Source organism: Salvelinus namaycush, chromosome 4 (genome assembly GCF_016432855.1).
Source record: "Salvelinus namaycush isolate Seneca chromosome 4, SaNama_1.0, whole genome shotgun sequence".
NCBI lineage: Eukaryota > Metazoa > Chordata > Actinopteri > Salmoniformes > Salmonidae > Salvelinus > Salvelinus namaycush.
This window is the reverse complement of record NC_052310.1, coordinates 30,643,166-30,655,932: the sequence shown is the minus strand read 5'-3', so window position 1 is coordinate 30,655,932 and position 12,767 is coordinate 30,643,166. Positions and strand designations below refer to the sequence as shown.

The 12,767-nt window shown below is 44.7% G+C and overlaps 1 protein-coding gene across 1 annotated transcript in view; it reads right to left on the bottom strand.

The window, feature by feature from the left end:
• Window positions 1-12,767, bottom strand: part of LOC120046433 (cadherin-23-like) — a 569,127-nt gene that overhangs the window by 267,794 nt on the left and 288,566 nt on the right. Inside the window, exon 11 of the mRNA XM_038991662.1 lies at window positions 12,403-12,591. Within this exon, the coding sequence (XP_038847590.1) occupies window positions 12,403-12,591 (189 nt within the window). The remainder of the gene's footprint in view (window positions 1-12,402; window positions 12,592-12,767) is intronic.

Sequence of the window (12,767 nt, the reverse complement as noted above, 5' to 3'; positions counted from 1 at the left end):
CGGTAGCTCACCTATATAAGATGCTTCTAGCCCCTTCTTATTAATGGTATCTGTTGCTTTTATACATGTCTTACTAGTCGAAAGTCGTCTTAATTCTCGCTCAAAAAACTCCAGCGGTTTATTTTTCAAATTGGCATGTTTTGTTTCTAAATGTCTGTGCAAGAGTGAAGGTTTCATCGAGTTGTGAGATAGTACTTTTGCACACATAACACTGTGGCTGAGGAAAGGCACTACTCCCAATATATTTGAAGCCCAAATCAATCATCATATTTGCGCCTCTTCGATGGTCCAACGTCCCTGTCTATTGTTCAGTGCTTTCCCGGGTAAGGGGGCAGTAGCTCTTCGGCTGCATCAGATTCACAACTGTCAGTGTCCATGCTAGCTGGGCTAACAACACATGTAGAATTACTGATGCTAGCATTGGATGTGCTCGTGGAAGCAGAACAACTTGTGTCATCAACAGGTGCAGCTGTAGTACTGCTGGTATGTGCCTCTATGGACGCGTGCCTTACTTTTTTTTAACCATTTATCAATTTTCGAGCAAACGGAATGAGCAGTAGTTACGTTTGGCTACATACGGACCGTTAGTGGAATTCCCGCGAGAGAGTAACGGTTAATGTGATTGGATGTTAATTATTTGACTAGGCTACCTCTATTTGACATTGTGTTGTTATTTCGCTGAACACTAGATGGTTGAATTTTATTTTTGGCAGTGAAACGAGGCTACTAAGGCGAGAAAGACACCTCACCCAAATGTATAGCCCCATTGGAAAAAATAAATGGACTGTTTGAAAATGTGAATCAAATTTTTAAAAGTGAATCACATTTTTATTTGGCGTACCCCCGACGGCATTGCGTCCCCCAGTTTGGGAATACCTGCCCTACAGTATATAGTGCATTACGTTTGAACACCGAAGCCCTAATGGTGTTCATCGTCTTGTACCTCCATCTGAATCGTCCTCTTTATCTCTCCCACATAAAAGTCACTCCACTGTATTACTTAACATTATATGTAAATCGTAATTGGGCATATGAGTACAGAATAGAGTAACTCCCCATACACTGCCCACGAAGTTCCATTACTATAGCTGCCATCTCTTCTGCTAAAAGAATGATTACACTGCCAAAGGCAACTCATTAAATATGTGTTAATCATATTAGTGTGTGTGTGTGTGTATGTGTGTTTGATCAGAGCAGAATGACACAATGAGAGGATAATGTGTGCTGTGGAGGAGATAAGGATGTTTAAAGAGCCATGTTGACAAGCGTGATTATCTTAAATCACTCTGGCTACACTTAGGCCGGGATTTAATCAGACCATCAATTTGATGTTATTTTAATATGGATATTTCTAAGTTACCCCAAACTTTTGAACGGTAGTGTATCTTTACCTAAACAAATACATGATCGAAGTGATTGATAGTTGATATTCAGCAGTCATAAAAGTATGCCTTACTTACTTTGAAGAGCTACAAAATAGTGATTTTTTTCAGACAGCAAAAGCAGCAGCTCTACAGAGATAAGATGATGACTTTGAATAAAATTATAGTCATCAAATAAATCAAATGTAATATACACAACAACTTAAATATTTCTTTAATGTAGAGTAATGTGAATAAACTATGATTAATAAGAGATAAGCAGTGATGGACAGTCACTACCATCATGGGACTTTTATTAATTGTTTTATTCTGTGTTGTTACAGCATTCAACCCACATAATGCATAGTGCATTTCATGTAAAAACAATATTTTATAATCAAACGAAATTCAAAAACGTGTTAAAAAAAAAAATATTGAACTGAACCAACCTCAAAAAGCACTAATCGCTCAGCTCTAATTTTGTCCTAGTAAAAATACTTAATGTACTTTTTCTCTCACGTCTAACTATCAGTAAGGCTGAAAAGACAGGCTGAGTGGGCGGGGAGCTAATTGGCTGAGAAGTCCACAATCATCTCCTTTGTTTTGTTGACGTTGAGTGTGAGTGTGAGGTTATTTTCCTGACACCACACTCCGAGGTGAATAAGCATTTCACTGTAAAGTCTACCCCTGTTGTATTCAGCGCATGTGACCAGTATAATTTCATTTGAAGTTGAGCTGAGCTGGGGTTAAGCAGAGAGCAAGGGTTGCTGATGAGATGGCCCAGTGGGTTGCTGCATTCTGATGCACTCTACTGTATATCTGGTTTAAATTAATCTCACTGATGTACTGTAGCTATGTGGCTGTTTGCCTTGAGCACACATAGCTTATCCAATAAACCTAAACCACATGAGGTTGGTGGCACCTTAGTTGGGGAGAACGGGCTCGTGGTAATGGCTGGAGCGGAATCAGTGGAATGGTATCAAATACATCAAACTTGGTTTTCAAGTGTTTGATGCCATTCCATTTGCTTCGTTCCGGCCATTATTATAAGCCGTTCTCCCCTCAGCAGCCTCCTGTGACCTTAAAGCATCTATTATGGAGATTTCACATGGGCACTGCTTGTATAGATTGAGGTATGCGGCATTTATGTGACACTGCCAACCTCTGCAAACACACACACACACACACACACCTGTTCTGAGACTGCTGACAGCGGCACCACTCTTATCGTCTGCCAGATTTACCCATCAACTGATGAGGAGCTCCCATGGAATAGCGGTGATTTTCTTCGCCGTCCCTTGCCATCGCCATGCCGACAGGAGCAAACACACTCCACGGCAAGAATAAACAAACCTGCAGCTGAATATGCCACTACCTCAGACACTTTATGTCTCTCTTTCTCTCTGTCTCCCTCTGCCTCTCACTGTCTAACCCTCTCTCTCACCCTCTCTTTCTCTCTCCCTCAGCCTCTCTCCTGCTATCCTCATCCCTCATTTTTTTCCCCTCAACCTCTCACTTTGCGTCTCTCTCAGCATCCCCCTCTCTCGGTCTGTATGTCTGCCTTATCGTTCACTTCACCGCCTGCCCATACTCCATTAGTTATGCTACTTTTTCCCTACCTTCTTCCCTCTTTACCACCCCTTCTATCCCCTCTCCTCCTCCTTCTCTCCCTCCTTCTCATTCTCTCTCCACTTAACTTGCAGTTATCTGTCAAATTCCATCCTGGCGGCTGTGGTGCTGGAATCAATCAGAGTTGACTAGCTTTCAGCTTATCTCAACCCAGGGTGATAGATTTTCCTTGTTAGCTATAATTTGATGCTCTATCCCATCTCTTCCAAAGCAAATTAAATTGTAGTTGAGTCGAATGTAGCTCCTAGTTTCAGGCTGTCGTGAGTGAGTGAGAAAGTGTGTGTGTGTGTAAGAAGACTGTGTTTGGGAGTTAGAAAGATTGTGTCAAATCCAATCAAAGCTTATTTGTCACATGCACCGAATACAACGGGTGTAGACTTTACCATGGAATGATTGCTAACGAGCCCTTCCCAACGATGCAGAGTTAAAAAATAATCATACAAATAAAAATAGTAACACAAGAAGAATAAAATACACAAGAATGGAGCTTTATACAGGTAGTACCAGTACTAACTGAATGTGCAGGGGTATGAGGTATTTGAGGTAGATACTGTATGAATATGAAGGCAGGGTAAAGTGACTAGGCATCGGGATAGATAAAGAGAGTAAAATAAAGAACAGAGTAGCATCAGCATATGATGAGTGTAAATGTGTATGTGTTTATGTCATCAAGGCAGACGGTGGCCACTTGATTACTACATGATTCCATACAGTGCCTTGCAAAAGTATTCATCCCCCTTGGTGTTTTTCCTATTGTGTTGCATTACAACCTGTCATTTAAATTTATTTTTATTTGGATTTCATGTAATGAATATACACAAAATAGTCCAAATTGGTTAAGAAAAATTCAAAAAAATAAAAACCGGGAAAGTACACTGCTCAAAAAAATAAAGGGAACACTTAAACAACACATTGTAACTCCAAGTCAATCACACTTCTGTGAAATCAAACTGTCCACTTAGGAAGCAACACTGATTGACAATAAATTTCACATGCTGTTGTGCAAATGGAATAGACAAAAGGTGGAAATTATAGGCAATTAGCAAGACACCCCCAATAAAGGAGTGGTTCTGCAGGTGGTGACCACAGACCACTTCTCAGTTCCTATGCTTCCTGGCTGATGTTTTGGTCACTTTTGAATGCTGGCGGTGCTTTCACTCTAGTGGTAGCATGAGACGGAGTCTACAACCCACACAAGTGGCTCAGGTAGTGCAGCTCATCCAGGATGGCACATCAATGCGAGCTGTGGCAAGAAGGTTTGCTGTGTCTGTCAGCGTAGTGTCCAGAGCATGGAGGCGCTACCAGGAGACAGGCCAGTACATCAGGAGACGTGGAGGAGGCCGTAGGAGGGCAACAACCCAGCAGCAGGACCGCTACCTCCGCTTTTGTGCAAGGAGGAGCAGGAGGAGCACTGCCAGAGCCCTGCAAAATGACCTCCAGCAGGCCACAAATGTGCATGTGTCTGCTCAAACGGTCAGAAACAGACTCCATGAGGGTGGTATGAGGGCCCGACGTCCACAGGTGGGGGTTGTGCTTACAGCCCAACACCGTGCAGGACGTTTGGCATTTGCCAGAGAACACCAAGATTGGCAAATTCGCCACTGGCGCCCTGTGCTCTTCACAGATGAAAGCAGGTTCACACGCACATGTGACAGACGTGACAGAGTCTGAAGACGCCGTGGAGAACGTTCTGCTGCCTGCAACATCCTCCAGCATGACCGGTTTGGCGGTGGGTCAGTCATGGTGTGGGGTGGCATTTATTTGGGGGGCCGCACAGCCCTCCATGTGCTCGCCAGAGGTAGCCTGACTGCCATTAGGTACCGAGATGAGATCCTCAGACCCCTTGTGAGACCATATGCTGGTGCGGTTGGCCCTGGGTTCTTTCTAATGCAAGACAATGCTAGACCTCATGTGGCTGGAGTGTGTCAGCAGTTCCTGCAAGAGGAAGGCATTGATGCTATGGACTGGCCCGCCCGTTCCCCAGACCTGAATCCAATTGAGCACATCTGGGACAACATGTCTCGCTTCATCCACCAATGCCACGTTGCACCACAGGCTGTCCAGGAGTTGGCGGATGCTTTAGTCCAGGTCTGGGAGGAGATCCCTCAGGAGACCATCCGCCACCTCATCAGGAGCATGCCCAGGCGTTGTAGGGAGGTCATACAGGCACGTGGAGGCCACACACACTACTGAGCCTCATTTTGACTTGTTTTAAGGACATTACATCAAAGTTGGATCAGCCTGTAGTGTGGTTTTCCACTTTAATTTTGAGTGTGACTCCAAATCCAGACCTCCATGGGTTGATAAATTTGATTTCCATTGATAATTTTTGTGTGATTTTGTAGTCAGCACATTCAACTATGTAAAGAAAAAAGTATTTAATAAGAATGTTTCATTCATTCAGATCTAGGATGTGTTATTTTAGTGTTCCCTTTATTTTTTTGAGCAGTGTATATGTATCCACACCTTTTGCTATGAAGCCCCTAAATAAGATCTGGTGCAACCAATTACCTTCAGAAGTCACATAATTAGTTAAATAAAGTCCAACTGTGTGCAATTTAAGTGTCACATGATCTCAGTATATAAGTATATATACACCTGTTCTGAAAGGCCCCAGAGTCTGCAACACCACTAAGCAAGGGGTACCACCAAGCAAGCGGCACCATGAAGACCAAGGAGCTCTCCAAACAGGTCCGGGACAAAGTTGTGGAGAAGTACAGATCATGGTTGGGTTATAAAAAAATTGCAGAAACTTTGAACATCCCATGGAGCACCGTTAAACCCATTATTAAAATTTTTAAAGAATATGGCACCACAACAAACCTGCCAAGAGAGGGCCTCCCACCAAAACTCACAGACAAGGCAAGGAGGGCATTAATCAGAGAGGCAACAAAGCGACTAAAGATAACCTTGAAGAAGCTGCAAAGCTCCACAGCGGAAATTGGAGTATCTGTCCATAGAACCACTTTAAGTTGTACACTCCACAGAGCTGGGCTTTACGGAAGAGTGTCCAGAAAAAAGCCGTTGCTTAAAGAAAGAAATAAGCAAACACGTTTGGTGTTCACCAAAGGCATGTGGGAGACTCCCCAAACATATGGAAGAAGTTACTCTGGCCAGATGAGACTAAAATTGAGATTGTTGGCCATCAAGGAAAATGAAATGTTTGGCGCAAACCCAACACCTCTCATCACCCCGAGAACACCATCCCCGCAGTGAAGCATGGTTGTGGCAGTGTCATGCTGTGGGGATGTTTTTCATCAGCAGGGACTTGCAGCTGTAATTGATGCACAAGGTGGCTGTACAAAGTATTGGATTTGGGGGGGGGGTGAATAGTTATGCACGCTCAAGTTTGACGTTTTTTTGTCTTATTTCTTGTTTGTTTCACAATAAAACATATTTTGCATCTTCAAAGTGACAGGCATGTTGTGTAAACCAAATTATACAAAAACACCCCCCAAAAATAAATGTTTATCCCAGGTTGTAAGGCAACAAAATAGGAAAAATGCATATTGAAACACTGTTGCAATGTCGGAGACAGATGGCAAGGTTTATACAAATCTCCACTGTTGAAAACGAAATGTTAGTCTCAATGAAATGTGAGATAATGTCTAGATGCTTTTTATAGTGGAGTTTATAATTTGCCTGGCTGGGCTGATGAGACAGTGGATTGCGCAGGCAGATGGAATAGAGTAAATAGGCTTTTTAACATCATAGAATTAGCCGTTGGTAACTTGTGGAACAGACACCGGCTGGAATGTGCTTTAAACCAATCAGCATCAGGATTTGACCCACCCGTTGTCTAATGATTTATTAATTAATCTTTTGCTAATCAAATAGAAATAACTTAAACGTTTACTTATTGCACCCGTTACTGAAATGGTTGTTCTATTTTAGATGTTTAAGGCACTCTCATACTTTAGTCTTCCCAACCCTGGCAGTCATTTTGAATGTAGGTTGCGGGTGAATAAAAATGCTAAATGTTGGTTATCCCCACTCTTGCTGGATTCCAATAAGAATTACACATCACTTTGCAAGCCATCATAGTGTGACTTGCAGGCCTGATGTGGTCCTAAACAAGGAGTTTCAGGCCACTGTATTAGGGTAAAACTAGGCCATTAAAAGAAGACCTAAACTATATTCAGTTGGGAACTCACTTGGTGAAGTCCACTGGACTGAATATTGAATGAATTCTACAACCATTTCTCTGTCACTAGCAAACACAGTCATGGGCGGTACTGGTATCTCTAAAATTCACTCAAAAGGCACTCTGGAAAATATGCAAATAAGGTTCAACACCCTACAGCAGGGCTATTCAAATCTGGTCCTGGAGGGCCAAAACATTTTTGGTTTGGGATTTTTGTATGGTTCATCAAAGAGCCATCCCATGTATAGACGGGTTGGTTGTTCAGAAACAAAACCGATGTGTGCACAACTATGGGGCAAAACAGACACAATTGACTGTTGACAACATGTAAACGGTATCTAGTCTCCAAATGTTTAATGAAAACAAATACATTTGCACTATGAGCACTTGTTGTCTCTCAAATACATCGCTACAGTTGTTGGTTAGCTACTGTATCTAGCAATTTTTTTGCCATATTAGCACAGACATGACATCAGATTCATGATTTCGACTGGCTGAGAAACGCTGCCTGCCTGTCTGTGTCGTCCTGATCCCCGACCCCTACACATTCATTACTATGGTACAGCTGGAGATCGAATTTGAATATTGAAACAATGTTGTAAATGTCGGAGAGACATGGATTACAAGCAGCACCCTCATTTTTATTTTATTTTAGTCTAACCTATATCCAAACGGAGATTCAGTGAAAATAAAAATCTCATTGATTTATTAAGACCAGTCTCCGTGCGTGTCTCAGAGCAGCGCGAAACGGTGCTAAATATTTGTAGGCTATTGCTTCTAACTTCAATATGCTCTTTAAATAAATAAGACCACCACACTTTTAACAACACATTACTCAACACTAGTGAGACCCATGTCGCCTACGGTAGGCGAAAAATATGACGTGACTACACCAATAATTACATTTGGAGGATTGGATGATATTTCTGTAATTCAGTGATATTTATTCCTATAGTAATTCACCATGGATCCATAACTAAATAAACATTGGCATTTTGAAAGAGTATTTTTATTGTAACGATCGTCTATAGGTGATTGAGCGGACCAATGCGCAGCGGGTGCTGAATACATAATGAATTTATTAAATCAAGACGACGAACACGAAGAACACTTGATAACTACAAAACAAATAACGATGTGAACAAACCTGAACTAGAGAACATATAACATGAACGCACGAACAGGAAGGAACACACGAAAATGAATGAAAGAACAAAACGAAACAGTACCGTGTGGTGCGACATACACAGACACAGCAACAATCACCCACAAACAAACAGTGAGAACAGCCTACCTTAATATGGTTCTCAATCAGAGGAAACGTCAAACACCTGCCTCTAATTGAGAACCATATCAGGCAACACATTAAACCCAACATAGAAACACATAACATAGAATGCCCACCCCAACTCACGCCCTGACCAACTAAACACATACTAAAACAACAGAAAACAGGTCAGGAACGTGACAGAACCCCCCCCCCCCCCCCCTCAAGGTGCGAACTCCGGGCGCACCCCTAAAACTCAAGGGGAGGGTCTGGGTGGGCATCTGTCCGCGGTGGCGGCTCCGGCGCAGGACGAGGACACCACTCCACCATTGTCTTTGTCCCCCTCCTTAGCGTCCCTTGAGTGGCGACCCTCGCCCCCGACCATGGTCCAGGAACCTTCACCAAGGCCCCTCCTAAATATAGACAACTCAGGACAGAGAGGTAGCTCAGGATAGAGAGGTAACCCAGGACAGAGGGGCAACTCAGGACAGAGGGGCAGCTCAGGACAGAGGGGCAGCTCAGGACAGAGGGGCAGCTCAGGACAGAGGGGTAGCTCAGGACTGGAGGGCGGCTCATGACTGGAGGGCGGCTCATGACTGGAGGGCGGCTCATGACTGGAGGGCGGCTCATGACTGGAGGGCGGCTCATGACTGGAGGGCGGCTCATGACTGGAGGGCGGCTCTGGCGGATCCTGGCTGGCTGGTGACTCTGGCTGCTCATGGCTGGCTGGCGACTCTGGCTGCTCATGGCTGGCTAGCGACTCTGGCTGCTCATGGCTGGCTGGCGACTCTGGCTGCTCATGGCTGGCTGGCGACTCTGGCTGCTCATGGCTGGCTGGCGACTCTGGCTGCTCCTGTCTGGCGGACGGCTCTGGCGGCTCCTGTCTGGCGGACGGCTCTGAAGGCTCAGGACAGACGGGCGGCTTTGAAGGCTCAGTACAGACGGGCGGCTTTGAAGGCTCAGTACAGACGGGCGGCTTTGAAGGCTCAGGACAGACGGGCAGTTCAGGCGGCGCTTGGCAGACGGACAGCTCAGACGGCGTTGGGCAGACGGGCAGTTCAGGCGCCGCTGGGCAGACGGCAGACTCTGGCCGGCTGAGGCGCACTGTAGGCCTGGTGCGTGGTGCCGGAACTGGAGGTACCGGGCTAAGGACACGCACCTTCAGGCTAGTGCGGGGAGCAGCAACAGGATGCACAGGAATCTGGAGACGCACAGGAGGCTTGCTGCGTGGTGTAGGCACTGGTGGTAATAGGCTGGAGACACGCACCACAGGGCTAGTGCGTGGTGTAGGCACTGTCTTAACCAGACGGCTAGCACGCACCTCAGGACGAGTATGGAGAGCTGTTCCCGGTGACATCAAATCCCGCACACGCTCCTTCAAGCGGATGCGGTGCTTTATGCTCCACAACAGCAAATCCCTCTTCTCTCTCTCCTCCAATTTCCCCATTAATTCATCCACAGTCTCAGCTTCATTCCCATTGCTCACCTCCAATATCAGCCCGACTGTCTCTGGTTCTTTCTTCGGCTCCTCACGAGAAGCACGGGGAGCTGGCTCAAGTCTCCTACTTGACCCAGCTACACTCCCCGAGAGCCCCCCCCCCAAATGTTTGGGCTTGATTCTCAGGCTTCCAGCCTCGCTTCCGTGCTGCCTCCTCATATCGCTGCCTCTCGGCTTTAGCTGCCTCCAGCTCTTCACGAGGGCGGCGATATTCTCCAGGTTGTGCCCAGGGTCCCTTACCGTCCAGAATTTCCTCCCACGTCCAGAAATCCTGTGTCTGCTCCTGCTGCTGCTTAACACGCTGCTTGGTCCTGGTTTGGTGGGTAATTCTGTCACGATCGTCTTGAGGATAATGAGTGGACCAAGGCGCAGCGTGTGAAAAATACATCTTCTTTTATTAGAGACGAAGACGAAACGAACACTATACAAACTAATACAAAAACAATAAACCACGACCGTGAAGCTACAAACGAAAGTGCACACACAGCTACTAACGTTAGACATAGACAATTACCCACAATCACCTAAAGCCTATGGCTGCCTTAAATATGGCTCCCAATCAGAGACAACAATAAACAGCTGTCTCTGATTGAGAACCAAACCAGGCAACCATAGACTTTCCTAAACCTCTCTACTTAACACAACCCCATACACTATACAAAACCCCCTAAACAATACACACACCCTAAACTAGACAAAACACACAAACATCCCATGTCACACCCTGACCTAACTAAACTAATAAAGAAAATCAATATAACAGAGGCCAGGGTGTGACATTTATCATTATTTTATTAATGAAAGCACGAAGATGCCATTATTAGTTATATTGTTTTAGTTTGAATGGGCAGACTGGCACTAAGAACAGAACAGCGGGAACATTTCCCAAGTCAGCGCCATATTTAGTGCAATGCCCCTTAAATATTTTGGAAATGATTTTGCTTTCAAATCACGTAAAATTTGCGATAAAAAGGCGATTCTTGAACATGGGGTGAGATATTGTTACTAATTTGTAAATAAAGCCAGTTTGCTATATATAATTATTTATTTCTGTTTTTAGAGGGAGAAAAACCAACAAACCTACAATCATCTGATGGGTCTCCCAGTAGAGGACAGCACAGGTATTGAACCAGCATCTGTAGCAACACAGCTTGCACTGCTATGAAGTGTCCTAGACCATTGTGCCACTCAGGCGCTGTACAATGTGACTGGTTGGGAGTGGCCTACAGTACTACAGTAAGAGCCTAACAAAATAAAAGAATAAACACCTTAGTGTAACAACAGTTTTAGTAAGTAATTCTGAAGTCGTGCACAATTATCCGTTTCTATTTAGGTTTATGTCGCCCATTCATTGTCAGAGACACAGTAGGACCCAAAAGCATAATCAGTGCTCTAACTCCCCCTTGCGCTGGTCTGGAGCAATGAATTGGTGATGCAGGGTACCGTACTAAACCACAAATTACCTCTAAATCCTGCAGCGTAAGCTCACGACTTTTAAAGGAGGAACTACTCACAGGGCCCTATAGACTGACACTCCAACACACACACAAACACTCACTCCATAATTTGCTCACACACACATAATATGCACATACATTTATACTTTCTCTACACAAACGCACACCCACTCACATACAATCATCACATTAGCTAATGCTACTCTGTTTATCATATATCCCGATGTTTAGTCACCTTACCCCTACACCACAGGTGTCAAACTCATTCCACGGGGGGCCGAGTGTCTGCGGGTTTTCGTTCCTGCCTTGTACTTGATTGATGAATTAACATCACTAATTAGTTAGTAACTCCCCACACCTGGTTGTCTAGGGCTTTATTGAAAGGAAAAACCAAAAACCTGCAGACACTAGGCCCTCCGTGGAATGAGTTTGACACCCCTGCGCCTACACATATCTACCTGTATCACTCCAGTATCCCTGCACATTGTAAATAAGGTACTGGAACTTTTCTTATTATTTTTATTTCTTGTGTGTTTTTGTTCTACCTTCTGTTATTTTTAGTATTATATTGTTATTGATTACTGCATTGTTGGGTTCAGAGCTTGCAAGAAGGGCATTTCACTGTACTTGTGAATGTGACATTAAAACGTGAAACTTAACATTTTAAGAAGATACAACGAGCTGAAACGAGCCACCTACGGTTCCATGCAAGGCAGCTTCTAGTCATTGTTGCTAGTTATCTGACCGTTCAAAACCATAACAAAGCACACCTTCCGTCCACATCGATGTGCGAGCATCATTTTTGGGACGTTGTTAGCCAACCCGTCTATGTTTCATCAGAGACCCTAAAATGGGTTCCCCTATGACATTGCTCTCAAGATCCTTATTTGGTACCAACTTGCACCTTGACTTTTTTGTAGAGTGAATGCGATCATGTCAGGTCTATTGACAGGTCTTATCACTGTCACTTCCATGTCAAACTGACACTGTCAAATAAAGTGATACCGTTTATTTTAAGGAATGTATGATTGGTGATGGTGACCCACCTCATCCTTGTCCTCAGCCTGGATGAAGAGGGGTAGGGCGAAACCCACCTGGGCCAGCTCAGTGATACGCACTCGGTACTCGGAGCTGTTGAACTTGGGCGCGTTGTCGTTCTTGTCAATCAGCAGGATGGTGAATGTGGTCATCACCGAGGCATCCGTCGGGGTACGGTCATCATTCAACTCTGTGCCCTGAGGGAGGAATGGAGGAGGAGAAAGGGGGGAGAGGGAGGGAGGTAAGGAAGGGGGGAGTATGGAAGGAGGACGGGCAGAGAAGGCAGGCGGATAAGTAGAAGTACAATCATTAATTTCCAGTGTGAATGAGAGCCCTAGAGAGAAAGATAGAGATAGTATGTGGTAGGGAAAGG